Raw genomic sequence first — 15,471 nt, forward strand, 5'->3', positions numbered from 1 at the left:
GGTCCATTTTTGTTTGTCATTTATATAAATGATTTAGGTGAGAATTATAGAAGGCACAGTTCATAAGTTTGTGGATGACACCAAAATTGGTGGCATAGTGGACAGTGAAGAAGGTTATCTTAGATTACAAAGAGACCTTGATCAATTGGGTCAATGGGCTGAGGAGTGGCAGATGGAGTTTAATTTGGATAAATAAGAGGTGTTGCATATTGGTAAAACAAACAAGGGCAGAATTTATGCAAATAATGGCAGGGCCTTGGGTAGTGCTGTAGAACAGAGAGACCGAGGGGTTCAGGTACATAATTCTTTGAAGTTTGCGTTACATGTAGACAGAGTGGAAAAGAAGGCATTTAGCATGGTTGCCTCCATTGCTCAGACCTTTGAATAAAGGAGTTGGGATGTAATGTTGAGGTTGTACAGAATGTTAGTGAGTTCTCTTCTGGGGTACTTTGTCCAGTTCTGGTCTCCCTGACATAGAAGGATATTATTAAGCTGGAGAGGGTTCAGAAAAGATTTACCATGATATGACTGGGAATAGAAGGTTGAATTATAAGGAGAAGCTGGATAAGCTGGGACTATTTTCACTGGAGTATAGGAGGTTGAGGGGTAGCCTTATAAAGGTTTATAAAAAATCATGATGAGTATTGATAAGGTGTCTTTTCTCTAGGGTGGGGGTTTCAAAATTAGGGGGCATATTTTTAAGGTGAGAAAAGAAAGATTTAAAAAGGACCCTGAGAGCAAAGGTTTTTACACAGAGAGTGGTTCATGTGTGGAATTAACTTCCTGAGGAAGTGGTGATTGTGGGTACAATTATAATGTTTAAAAGACTTTTAGATAAATTCATGAATAAGAAATGTTTGGAGGGATATGGGCTAAACACAGCCAGGTGGGACTAGTTTAGTTTGGGATTAGGGTCAGCATGGACTGGTTGGACCAGAAGATCTGTTTCTGTGCTGGATGCCTCTATGACTCTGTAAGTGTGAAGTAATGCATTTTCAAAGGTTTAATAAGGATATGATACACACAATGAATGGTATATCTCGAGGAAGTACTGGGGACAAAGGCATATGGATGTTTGCCTTCATTACCCAGTGTGTAGAATATAGGAACAAGGAAATCTTGCTACATTTTTATAAAACATAGGTTAGGCCCAAGTTATTGCCCTGTGTGCAGTTCTGGTTACCACACTATCAGAAGGACATGATTGCACTGGAGAGGATGCAGAGGAGATTCACCAGGATGTGAATTATGAGAAGAAACTGGATTTGTGGGGGTGTCTGATTGAGCTATACAAAATTGAGAGCCAGAACAGATTGTGAGGATCTTTTTCCATGGCAGACATGTCTAAGATCAGAGGGCTTAAGTTTAAGGCGAGGGATAAGTTGTTTAGAGGAGATCTGACAACAATTTTTCACCCAGAGAGTGGTAGAAGTATGGAAAGTACTGCTAGGGAGGTGGTGGAAGCAGGTACTCTCATGACATTTCAAAAGCATCTGGACAAGCTTTTAATGTGCCCGGGCACAGTAGGCTCTGGATCAAGTGCAGGTAAATCGGGTTGATATAGTTTCATGTTTGTTGGTCAGCGTAGACATGATACGCCAAAAGGTCTGTATCTATGCTTCATGACTGTATTGAACTATCTACACTGTTAGCTGCATTATTTGTACAGTGCTGCCACCTTGTGACCATGTTTGTAGTTTACTACATGATCCATTAGCAAAGGTTCGTGAATTACAGTTTCTTTATGGAAAAGCAAATGCACTACTGGAAGGAGATTTGGATGATACTAGTAAATATCCATGAATCCCATAAAAGGATAATTAATTTCTTCCGTAATAGTAAACAGTATCCCTTCAATATAACACATGTATGTTGATATCATCCACAGGGGTTGTTGTGTATTTCCAGCATTGAGTACAATCAGTGCAGGAATGAACATAGAGGATGTGAGCTCGGAGCACTTGATGAATATGTACAGAGGAACCTCGATTATCCGAACGAGATGGGCGGGCACTATTTCGTTCGGATAATTGATTATTCAGTTAATCAATTCAATGCCTTTCCGCTGGGGCTTGGAATTTTCTGTAAAGTCTTCTCCTTGTTCAGGAGGTAAGGCAGCATCACAGCACGCGTGAGCTCCCGCCACACCCCCCAACCACCTCCCACCCCCAACCCTGTTCAACCCCACCCCCCCTCCTGCCCCCAACCCCGTCCAACCCCACCCCGTCCTGCCCCCAACCCCGTCCAACTCCATCCCCAACCCCGTCCAACACCGTCCCCAACCCTGTCCAACAATTGCAAGAATGATGCCTCCAACCCCTACAAGTAGCTATTCCCCATGCAAAAGACTTAAGAATGTGCATCAGTGTAAACTGCAGAGAGGTGTCACAGCCAAACTTGAACCTAGTCCTCAGCTGAGGTTTCCCTTCCCATTTAACTGTATCTGTTCAGGAACATAGACAATCCTCACTTGGTGTGCCTTTTAACAATGTCCACTTTCCTGTTCCTGAATTCCAAATTCGAGTCATATTGGACTTGAAATGCTGGCCCGGATTTTCCAGTTTGGATTTAAAGTACTGAATTGAGTGTCTTACAGGATGTCACCTGGCCAAGTTTGCTGTCACAGTTATGCGCTTTTCCGCTTATTTTGTAAGCAAGTGAATTGTCTCGTTTGTCAACCAGGGAGCGAATCCTTTGCTCCTGCTAAGACATTCCACGTTTAAAGTTTCTGGCACTATGTTTAAAGGCCACCTCTTCCTTCATTGCAAATCAGGAGCACCGAATCGATATGTGTTTGTCCCTCCCAGCTTCCCTGAAGACATCACAGATTGAACAAGTTGGCCCTCACTAGAGGTCATTCCAGGTCATACAGGAATGAAAGGTGGTGCTTTTTCACAGTGGTGACACTTGGAAGTACTCCCACTGACCAGGGAGGCGGGGGCCAAGGGTGCATTGAAAGTGGTCATCGAAGGTGGCATTGAATACATCTGTGGTTAGCACAAAGGACTTGAGCCCAATGTTATAAGAGGATGAATGACCTCCTGCTCTCCTTCTTCCTGACAACTGACACTGAAAGGGACATTACTCAACTGAACACTGCAGTGCCATGTCACATAGGATTGTCAACCTCATCATCACATACTGAGCACTGAACAACTCACCTGCACTCACTTACTGGGGAGGACTCTGCACCTAGCATGGTGAGGAGTGTACCTGGTTATACAACAAGGAAGAAGTTGCAATGACAGAACAAACAAGTGAGAAACACTGCAGTTTGCTCTTCTCAGATATGCAGGCAGTGTCAAACATCTATATGAGGAATTGTGCATCTTCATCAACTATTTCTGTCTCTTCTCTCCTTCAGTTACTACACACATCTGATGCAAAAGGCTGATGCCTCTGTCCAACAGCACCACCATCCCTAAGGCTGACAGCTGTGAACCCTCAGGGGCCGCTTGCAGTCTGCGTATCTTTGCCTTTAAGAGAGTTCACCTATAAGAACTCCATGTGCTATGTATAGTACATACTTAGTTTTGACTCTGCCTGCCAGTAGGCCTGCTGTAGGTCTGCAAGCTGCACACAGAAATCAGTTGGATTGCTGAGTGTCAGGTTCATAACTTATAATGTGTTTTACTGTTTTAAACAACAAACCCACAGAGTGATTCCATCCCTAATGAGCAATTGATTTTGACACCTTTAACATTAATGTGATATGGTGAACAGCAGTGTAAAGATTATGGTGGCAAGATCGATCATGTTTGAATATTAGCAAGCAAACTAATCTATAGAGGAAACACAAAGTTGACAATATTAAATCGTATTGAAACGCATGAGCCTTTTTGTTCATTAAAGTGTTGGACATTATCGACAACATAGCTTGCTGGTAAATCAGCAAATCCTGATTGAGAGAGCAGTTTAACCGCTTGAGAAAGGCAAGTGATCAGGGAGTGTACCAGATTGATAGCAAGCAAGGGAAGGTCAAAGGCATATAGTCAGACTTTCCACAAAGTTCCCTCATTTAAATTGAGATAAAACAGACTACCCAACAGAATTTAAAATGTCTGAACAATGTTCAGAGTGATAGTTTTTGGCCTTGGGTATGTCCAATGCAGAACAACAAACCATTAAGATTTGCTTTGAAAAGATGTAATATGTCAGGATTCACATCTAAAAGGATAAAAGATATGGACCACATAAGGAGACCTTTTCAGAGTCAGATTAACCATTCAAAGTCTGTGAAAAGATTTGTAGCTCGGGTGGTCGTTGTTGTGGTTCTGTTAGCCGAGCTGGGGATTTGTGTTGCAGACGTTTCGTGCCCTGTCTAGGTGACATCCTCAGTGCTTGGGAGCCTCCTGTGAAGCGCTTCTGTGATCTTTCCTCCGGCATTTGTAGTAGTTTGAATCTGCCGCTTCTGGTTGTCAGTTCCAGCTGTCCGCTGCAGTGGCCAGTATATTGAGTCCAGGTCGATGTGCTTATTGATTGAATCTGTGGATGAGTGCCATGCCTCTAGGAATTCCCTGGCTGTTCTCTGTTTGACTTGTCCTATAATAGTAGTGTTGTCCCAGTTGAATTCATGTTGCTTGTCATCTGCGTGTGTGGCTACTAAGGATAGCTGGTCGTGAAGTTTCGTGGCTAGTTGGTGTTCATGGATGTGGTTCATTAGTTGTCTTCCTTTTTTTCCTATGTAGTGTTTTGTGCAGTCCTTGCATGAGATTTTGTACACTACATTGGTTTTGCTCATGCTGGGTATCGGGTCCTTCGTTCTGGTGAGTTGTTGTCTGAGAGTGGCTGTTGGTTTGTGTGCTGTTATGAGTCCTAGTGGTCGCAGTAGTCTGGCTGTCAATTCAGAAATGCTCTTGATGTATGGTAGTGTGGCTAGTCCTTTGGGTTGTGGCATGTCCTCATTCCATTGTTTTTCCCTTGGGCATCTGTTGATGAAATTGCGCGGGTATCTGTTTTTGGCGAATACATTGTATGGGAATATATTGTATAGCTGTACAGGAAGACAGCTACCGATCCGCATCCATGAACACCAACTAGTTACGAAACGACACGACCAGCTATCCTTAGTAGCCACACACGCAGATGACAAATAACATGAATTCGACTGGGACAACACTACTATTATAGGACAAGCCAAACAGAGAACAGCCAGGGAATTCCAAGAGGCATGACACTTATCCACAGATTTAATCAATAAGTACATCGACCTGGACCCAATATACCGACCACTGCAGCGGACAGCTGGAACTGACAACCGGAAGTGGCAGATTCAAACCACTACAAATGCCAGAGGAAAGATCACAGAAGTGCTTCACAGGAAGCTCCCAAGCACTGAGGATGTCACCTATTCAGGGGACGAAACGTCTGCAACACAAATTCCCAGCTCGGGGAACAGAACCACAACATCAGATTAACCATCTACATTCATTGAATAGAATTCATGTTATTTAGATAAGAGCCTACAGAATCCATAGACCATCCTGTGAGCAGATGCTGTGAAAAGGACTCATTATGTACTTTTCAGATAGAGAGGCAGAATTTTCAATTTTGTGATTTCATCCACTCCAGGGAAGCTTTCTAGAAGATTATCAAGAAGACTTATAACATCAGAGTTATTGAAGGACAGGTGGCAAGTATGAAGCGAGTTTTGCAGTTTGATGAAGTTTACAGGTTTGAAGAACAAATAAGACAGTTGACACAACTGACACCCAGCTTTCAGTTAATTTTGCAATGCATGTACAGGGACAAGGCCATTGGCAGAGATAGTGCACTAGAGTAAAGCTACAAAGAGCAATGCACAATCTGAATAGACCAGGCATAAGGAGTACCTTCAAGCTGCAATTAAGGCCATTTGGTACCCCAGCAGAGGTTTATACATGAAGCGATTGACAAATTAAATTCTGGGCAGAATCTCACCGGGGTCTGAGCAATGTGGGCTATTCTAAGGTTTGTAGCGGAATTGGGTGGCAAGTTAATGAGGCCCATCTCAACATTGGGAGCATCCCACTTCACCTTTTCATGGTTTCGATGAGCGATGTGGTGAGTTTCTTGCTACGCATCAGTGACTTCACAATTGAGGATAATTATTGCTTATTAGATGCCTTGTTAATGGAATGATTCAGCTTTCTGTCTTACCAAACAAACTAGACATCGGGAAGACATGACATTGAAACTGGAGTATGCGGCTGGTGAATTCAGCTGGCTGCTTGCTCCGAAGCACCTTTGTGTTGTGTGGGATCAAACTGCAGGCCAGGGTATGATGCACAGGAAACAGCCACATTCAGCCTCATCCATAGTCATTGGCATCTGGCATTTTCCAAAACCCTCCTAATCCTCCTGGCACTTTACCAAGATACTTGCGGGCTGCTCAGAAGGTACATGATTGCATTGTAAGGCACACCAGCAGTTTGGGACACTTTGTGCACACCATAGGCACCCAGTTCAAAGATGGGACTGGCAGCAGCTCAGATTGCTTGCTTACTTTCATAGTACTTACACATTTCATGCCTTGCTGTAGTTATTTTTAATCAACCTGTTCAAAATGTTATTACACAAGTCCAGATTGGAAGGGACTTAAACCCAGATTTTCAGGCCCACTGCTGAACAAGGTCCTGAAAGCATCCATGCCTAGTCGTGCCTTGCCTGTTATGGAGTTTTAGCCAAAGAAAGGCCTGTTTTTCCTGCAGTATCGAGCTGCTCTTTAACACAAATAGACAGACAAGCTGCCTGTCATGTCACCCTCATGATCTGTCAGTGGTGGGGGGGGGGGGGGGGGGGGGGGGGGTGTTGTAAGTGTGTCGGTAGCACATCTCAATGAGCAGCCCAGTTGGATGCCAATCTAACCCCTAAAGCATGTGCTGGTTGTCTGTGCAACAAATACACTGTGTCTTTTTACAACCAAGTGACCATGTCAGAAACCGGAGGAGGATAATCCTCAGTAAAGAGAAAGGAGATACTCTTACCTGCCACCTCAAGGGGAGCTCACAGCCACAGTGATCTCAGGGATGTATGGAAACTTGAAGAGGTTTTAGTGCCTGACTCTGTTCCTGAGGGAGCATTGAGGTGCAGCATTGATGCATATTCCCTATACCCCTGGGACACAGTGACAGAGCTGCACCAGATGCTGGTGTGGGACCTGAGGGCTGCAGAAGTGGGTGATCACCCTTTCCCAGAGGTTGTGAAGATGACAGTCACTCCTATATGACTTGCTGCTGCCAGGGAGTGACAGGTGACCTGTGTGGGATTTCACAGCCGTGTCCCACACACATGCTTTGAGACTGTGACTGTCTGTGTAGGGTCACACTAGTTCGTTTCCTGCCCCCATGACAAGGTCAGTGCTGCAGCCTGGGCAGTTGGAGTCAGAAACATAGCTGGGATCTGCCAGGGCAAGACACCATTAGCTACACTCACATGGCACTGAGAGGGCATGAACACAGTACTTGTGGAATTCAGCAACAGCAATGGGCTCCATTCCGTAAATAATCAAGGAATCTGTAATCACTATTACCACTTTCTAAAGGTGTGTGCCCATTTTCCTGGCAGTGGCCAGGTCTTCTACAGCCTGGAGAACCCTCAGCTACCTGGGGCTTTTGAGGGTTCAGGTACCTTGCAAGGCTATCTACTGGGGAAAGAGTAACTTACAATACAAACAGGAACAATAGACAATATTATTGATAACAGTGAAAATATCCAGACAAAATTAACATCAAGAGATCCGTTATAAATTCACGGCCTTTAAAAGGATTTATCTGTAAGCACCCCATATGCTGTGTGTCTACAATGTTGTATATCTGCCCACTAGTCTGTCAGTTGTGGGGTTGCAATACAGAAATTGGTTAGCATGCTGTAATGTCTGCTTCATAACTTATGATATGTTCTATTGTCTTTAATAAACTACCTCACAGAGATCAATGTCACTGACATGATACACTTACACCCTCCACCATCATAGACAGGGCCATACTGGGCAGAGTGGACTCAGGGACACAGTCACATCAAGAGCACATCACCGGCACGTTTCAGACCACAGCATGTGGAGGAAGAAACATCAGAGTTTGCTGACACTGATTTATCTGTGCCGGAGATCAGGAACCAAAACAGAAGTTGCTGGAAAAGCTCAGCAGGTCTGGCAGCATCTGTGAAGAGAAATCAGAGATAACATTTCAGGTCGGATGACCCTTCTTCAGAACGGGAGATCAGGCACTTGCTCAGGGCTGAGTCAGAAGATTTGCTTCTGTACTCATCCATATGTGACATGATCAACCTGCTGAGAGAATCTAAGGAACCTCAAGGTAGGTGTCCCAAGGACCCTTGATAGACTGGAAAGAAAGACAGGGATGTCTATCTGTGTTCCCGATACAATGATGACTCCAGTATGCAATGACTTGGCTCCTCTAAGGGGAAGGTGTCAGCCTTATTAGAGGTTCAGGTCCAGCAGAATTCTCATTGGCTGCTGGATACGCTCTCAGGCCTGCACTTCATCACTCTAGTGCTAAGCGTCAATGGCAAAGTGAAAGGGAAATGACGAAGTTCAATTTCCCTCTAGGTATCCCTTCTTCTCAAGGGGTTGTGTGGTGGTGCTAGCAGGCAAACATTTGAAGGGTAGGGGAGATGCACTTGGATTTCTAGAAGGCATTCAGTAAGGTGTGACATAGAGTCATAGAGATGTACAGCATGGAATAAGACTCTTCGGTTCAACCTGTCCATGCAGACCAGATATCCCAACCCAATCTAGTCCCACCTACCAGCACCCAGCCCATATCCCTCCAAACCCTTCCTATTCATATACCCATCCAAATGCCTATTAAATGTTGCAATTGTATCAGCCTCCACCACGTCCACTGGCAGCTTATTCCATACACATACCACCCTCTGCGTGAAAAAGTTACCCCTTAGGTCTCTTTTATGTCTTTCCCCTCTCACCCTAAACCTATGCCCTCTAGTTCTGGACTCCCTGACCCCAGGGAAAAGACTTTGTCTATTTACCCTAACGATGCCCCTCATAATTTTGTAAACCTCTATAAGGTCACCCCTCAATTTCCGACGCTCCAGTGAAAACAGCCGCACCTGTTCAGCCTCTCCCTATAGCTCAAATACACCAACCCTGGCAACATCCTTATAAATCTTTTCCAAACCCTTTCAAGTTTCACAACATCTTTCCAATAGGAAGGAGACCAGAATTGCACTCAATATTCGAACAGTGGCCTAATCAATGTCCTGTACAGCTGCAACATGACCTCCCAACTCCTGTACTCAATACTCTGACCAATAAAGGAATGCATACCAAACGCCTTCTTCACTATCCTATCTACCTGCAACTCTGCTTTCAAGGATTTATGAACCTGCACTCCAAGGTCTCTTTGTTCTGCAGCACTCCTTAGGACGTTACCATTAAGTGTATAAGTCCTACTAAGATTTGCTTTCCCAAAATGTAGCACCTCGCATTTATTTGAATTAAATTCCATCTGCCACTTCTCAAGCCATTGGCCCATCTGATCAAGATCCCATTGTAATCTAAGGTAACCCTCTTTGCTGTCCACAACACCTCCAATTTTGGTGTCATCTGCAAACTTACTAACTGTACTTCTTATGCTTGCATCCAAATCATATATGTAAATGACAAAAAGTAGAGGGCCCAGCACTGATCCTTGTGACACTCCAAGGTTATTGCACAAGTTAGGAGCTCATGGTAATCAGGCTTAAGTGTTAACATGGATTGAGGGTTGGTTATCACACAGATGAAGAGAGTCAGGATTATTAAGTCGTTTTCAGATTGGAAACGTGTAACTAGTGGAGTGCAACAAGAATCAGTCCTAGGGCCTCAATGCTATAATATCTACATTAATGACTTGCAGGAGGAGCAGAGTGTAATGGATCCAAACTTGGTATTGATATATAAAAACACATGGGACTGCACAACATGATGAAGACATAAGGGATCTGTGAGGGGATGTCATAGGTTGAATGAGTAAGGAAAAAAAGGCAGGTGGATTTTAATGTTGAAAAGTGAGGCACTGGAAAAGCATAGCAGGTCAGGTAGCATCCAAGGAGCAGGAGAATCGATGTTTCAGGCATAAGCCTTTCATCAGGAGTGAGTTTAATGTAGGATAGTGTGAAGCTATTCACTTTGGTAGAAAGAAACAAAAGGCAGACTATTAGTTCACTGGAAGGAGACTCCAAAAAGTGCAGCACAAAGGGATTTTTGTGTTTTTGTGCAAATACACAAAATATTAACATGCAGATGCAGTAAGTAATAAAGAAGGCAAACAGAATTTCAGCCTTTATGGCTAGGAGATTGGAGTTAAAAATAGAAAATTCTTGTTACACCTACAGGGCATTGGTGAGGCTGTACCTGGAATACTGTGTACAGTTTTGATTCTGTCTTTAAGAGGGGATATACTGGCATTGGAGGCAGTTCAAAGTTTTGAATCAGAGGAACTCTTTTCTGCAAAGTGCAAAGGAGCGATGTTATTTGATATTTTTAAGGCTGAGATAAATACATTCTTTACCAACAAGGTAGGCAAAGGTTATTGAGGTAGATTGAATGTAGTGTTGAGGCAACAATTGTGTCTGTCATGATTTTATTAAATGTTGAAGCAAGCTCGAAGGACCAAATGGCCGTCTCCTGCTCCTCACTCATATGTTTGAAATTTTTATCATAACACATCTCTCAGACATAAGCAAACCTCCGTAAATTTTGTGTCAGATGTCCCACTGGGTTGCTGAACTGCCATAACTCACAGTAACCCTGACTTCTCAAAAAAGTGTTTATGAAAGAAATATATTCATTGCTAGACTTCCTGTAGTCAAATCATTTTGGTGACAGTTCCTTTAATAATCTGAGGGTGTAGCTGATTCCTCTTTTGAAAGATGGCTCATTTCACCTTGGAATTTTGTTTTCTTTCCTCCCCGTTTGGTTTAACTTGACTAATTTATGGTGAAGTCATCTTTGAGACCCTGAATTTTGTTTCCTGTTGATCTCAGCTTTGGCACAAAGCCAGTATTCTTGTCTCTGCTTCCTGGGTGCTGGAGCCAAGCCTTATCTGAAACACTGTGCTATTAGTGTTTATCATTCTGGAGAGGGGAGGCAGTTTCTGTTGAAGACTAAATAGGCTAAATCTGGAACTTTAGATTGGAGTGGAATTCCTTTGCCTCACCCTAAGCTATGTTCGATGGACAGAAACTGCTGGAATTGTCAGCTTCCTCCAAATGCACAAACAATAGTACACTACCTAACCTCCCAACAATGCTCAAGATTTGGAGTTTACCTGCTACTTGAAAACTAGTATTCTGCTGGAAGGGGAATTAGTTATTTTTGATTGGGTCACACGCCAGTTCTTGGTATAGGCTGAGAGAAATTAACTTTAATTAATGCACTTTACCGCACAAGCTCAGTTAAATCTAATATTTACTCTTTCACCCATAAATTGCCACCAAAATTACTAATTCCCTGAACAGATTGGGTTTGTTTATTTTTGACTGTATCATAAAACAGTAGTACATGTAGACAAACATAAGGATTGTCATGGTGATGGCCATTAGATATTGTATGGTACTCAGATAAGATACACTCTGTATTACACATGGGACGCCTGACCTGGAGCGGATGGTCAGTTAGCGCATGTAGCTGGATAAACTTCCATTAAAGTTGTGTGTTCAAACTTTAAAACTGCAGCTGGATCTGTCAGTTTGCATACTTTCTTTTAGCGTTTGTTGAGATGCCGTAAACTGTAGCCCTACACCAGAAATACTACACTAAACCTAATTTAAAACAAAATTAAAAATGTATGCAGAGTCCTGGCATTTCATTTTATTACTGTCTTCCCAATTCTAACTTCTTTCAGACTTATTTTATCCAAGAACAGTTAGAAGGTAGTCTACTGCACTAGACATTGTTCAGTTCTGCCCCAGTGCAATTAAACATGTTGATAAAGATACATAATTGTCTCTTTCACCTCTTTGTGACAAAAAGATATCAAGTGTTACCTGAATATAAAGCTCAGTAATCATACTCAATATCATTTAGCAGCACAAAACCATTGTTAATACTAGTCAGAACACAAGCCAACTGTTTACTCAGTATTTTTTCTTTGATGTAGAACCTCTAGGATAAAGAATCACTATTTCTGGACAAACAGCTTTAAGGTGTCCAGAATGGATTGGAAAGACAGAAGATTGAAATCAATGGCCATCCCCCCACTAAAACTAGAAGATCCTCTGCAGGAATATTAGAAAGACAAGTCTCAAGATAGTATTATGTTGATTATCAAATTTGCAGGATCTGGAAGAATGCCAGATTAAAAATGTTAGACATGAAGAATGTTAGACAATGTTCAGCCTATGTATTAACTTGTATGACAAGTCTCTGCTATTGTTGGAACTTCACGTAAAGATTCTGACAAGTGTCACGACTTATCTGGAAAGACTGCTCTGATAATTGTACCCCAACCTGTCACAAAATGAATAAGCAATAAGATCACCAAATTGACCAATTTCCCTGACTGACTGCTACTCAATTCATACCGCATTTCTACATTAACATGAAAAATCATTTTATTGTAACACAATTAATTTTAACAAGCACAGTGAAAAGAAAAGATTCATAATTTGTGCAACTTAAACTATGTTCCTTGAAAACCCCAAATGCACTCACATTCAATCATGTTTAAGTCAGACAGAATTCAAACGATTTAACACAGATACTATGGGTGAAAAAATAATATAGACAAGGTAAACTAAATTCTGCAGATCAAAAGTCACAGGTGAAAAGTAATATATTTTTGACTTTTGCAATGATGATAAGTTGTTGTCTGAAGGATGACAGTTGTTTTTCAATTTGTTGGTTGATCTGGTGAACTTACGGATTCTTGTATGAATTTTTTCTTAAAAACTTTCTTGATTTTCTGTCTTTTTCCAAAGGGAGAGAAGGTGGGAGGGAGAGATAGATGCTATCTGTCTACAGGATTCTGGATTTTTCTTTCACTTTGCTGCTGTTGGCACATACAGACTTTTAACACTAGACAGATTAGAGGGCTGTTGTCATGCAACATTTTCCTAAGATTCTGAGGGGTCACTAAGCCTCAAATTCTCCCTCTTACTGCTTCCGAAAAACAATATTGTATCGCATAACTCAAAAATATGCAATGCTCGATTTGCACATTATTCCAGTTATATTCAAGTTATATCCAGTTGTAGCAGTCTAATTTCCATTTAAGTTCGTACTCCCAGAAAAATGAAAAGTATGTGGTCTCTAATATTTGCCCTCCCTTCTCACCTGTTTCTTTGTGCAATGTGTATAAAGCTGTCAACCTGTGTTGTAATGGCAGTGGAGACTTCCGGCTACAAATGCTTAGCTTGACAGTGGAAAGACATTACATTTGCAAACACAACTAAAGGAGTACACAAACTGAGTGTTTGCAAGTCATTCCAGCAGAGCTATTAATACCAGTTCAATTGTAACATGTGGCTTGTGCTAAAAGCTGAAATCTTCAAAAATTATTTATTTTCTCATTCTAAAGCTGTACCTTTAAAATTTCCATAAAATTTCCATAAGGCAATCCTTCCCCATTCTATTTCTTCATGTATGTTGCCTCTTGTCAGATAATTTGATATTTTCCATGTCCATGAGCTATTCTGCCGATCCACCTTCCTTGTCTATTTATGTACCCATTGCTCTGCATCTTCACACTGCTTTGCTGATTTTGAACTGGGAATGAATTAAAACCTTCTCAATTAAACATTGAACAATCTTTGCCAAAAAAGCTTTGTGTGCTTAATCCTGAAGCTATGCTTGTCCCATCTTCTCACTCAGTCTTAACCACACAGTGTGAATTATGTAACTTCTGTTCAATCTGATGCTGAGTGTGTATCTTATGTCAAGGCCAATTAATTCCGGCTCCACAATTGCACCAATCCCTGTGCTTGCCTGATCTCCCCTACTGCTATAATCATCATTCACACTTTTACACAGGACATCCAATGTGGGAATAGGCTATTTGATTAAACTAATTCATGTTGGTATTGATCATCTGCATGGAGAGTCATTCTGGATATTTTTGACTAACCCGCTCGGAGATGTTACGACACAGTTCTGGAGAAAATGCATGTATTTGCTCTTTTCACACATTTCTTTATTGCCTTTCTGCAAGTCACCTATCAACAGTTTCTTAAATTTTAACAAGATTTCTGCTCCAGTAATTAAATTTGGCAGTGCCTCTCAACTCTGTGTGCATCTGTTCTCTGATTTAAATTTCTTACGCTCACTTTTTTTTTTGTTTCTTGTTGTTTGTTACATCCAGACACAATTTCTGCAATGGCCTCATCACCAGCTTCCTGAGCACCACTCGACATGATCTCAACCCGTCTTAAACTCACCATCAATATTGGATCCTATTTTGAAATTTACATCTTGGTGACTTCCATTACCCTCCAATCCCTCAATGCGTGAATTCAAACTTCAATTCAAAAGCTTTGTCCTTGTTCACAGATCACACTCCATGGTTGCTCTTCACTGTCCAGTCTCTGCAGACCCACTTTCTAAGCCATTCACTTTGGTTCACAAGCTTTGTCTTTCGATAGCTTTGCTCCCACCTGCCCCATGATAATTAATAGCACTAGTTCCAGTGCCTTAGTCTTTTCTTGCATTCCTTTCATTAACTCCCCTGCCTTGCTTTGGAACAAAAATAATTATAGAGATATTAGAATAAGTCATTATCAGCAGGCCTGGCTGGGGTAACTGACCATTTCACACGATGTATGACATGTATTGTCCCTGTATCACAAGTCCATTGTTCCTTATTTGCTGGTGATTTTCCTGTAATGATGCCTCTTTTCTCAACCGAGAAAATGCAGTTGCATTCAAAATACATTTTATGGCTGAATTCCAGACTGCATGAGGTTTTGTGAGATTCCTGCAAGTTTCCCAGGAATTTTGGATCCATGCATGAAATCTAAATCCATGTTCTGATTACTTTGTATCTATTTCACGTTGCTGATAAAGCCCTGCCACCCTGATTGAAGATTTATACAGCAAGGAGGCAAAAATAGATTTAAAAATCTGTCCTTTCTGAATCTCCAACTCCATAAGATGCAACACAGCAACAACTATAAACACAACTAGGGCAGAGTTACTTGAGCAATTTGTCAGATTAAGGATTGTTGACTATAATATGGACATTTCTAAGGTACACAACTCCACAGTTCGTTCTATTAAAATGCAGCTAACATGTGATGATCACCTGAAGTAATGGAGATATAGCTCTGCTTTTCCTGAATTAAAATGGATGTTTTCACTTTAACCCCTTACCCGGCAAAGACGGGTTAACTTGCCTTCACTCAACTTGTCTTTTTCAGAGTGCAACGGGTAAACTCGTCCAAAACATATAATTTCAAAAACAGCCACAGACGAGTTTATACGTCAATTCTCGGCATTTCTGGGCCCTTCTCAGCTAGAGACGAGTATACTCGGTG

The 15,471-nt window shown here is 41.8% G+C and overlaps 1 protein-coding gene across 1 annotated transcript in view; it reads right to left on the reverse strand.

Moving 5' to 3' along the window:
- The window catches only part of LOC132824289 (eosinophil peroxidase-like), a 94,859-nt gene extending 80,507 nt beyond the window's left edge, over positions 1–14,352 (reverse strand). Inside the window, exon 1 of the mRNA XM_060838631.1 lies at positions 14,260–14,352. Within this exon, the coding sequence (XP_060694614.1) occupies positions 14,260–14,352 (93 nt within the window). The remainder of the gene's footprint in view (positions 1–14,259) is intronic.
- Between the last annotated feature and the right edge of the window lie 1,119 nt (positions 14,353–15,471).

Source organism: Hemiscyllium ocellatum, chromosome 18 (assembly GCF_020745735.1).
Source record: "Hemiscyllium ocellatum isolate sHemOce1 chromosome 18, sHemOce1.pat.X.cur, whole genome shotgun sequence".
In the NCBI taxonomy this organism is placed as follows: domain Eukaryota; kingdom Metazoa; phylum Chordata; class Chondrichthyes; order Orectolobiformes; family Hemiscylliidae; genus Hemiscyllium; species Hemiscyllium ocellatum.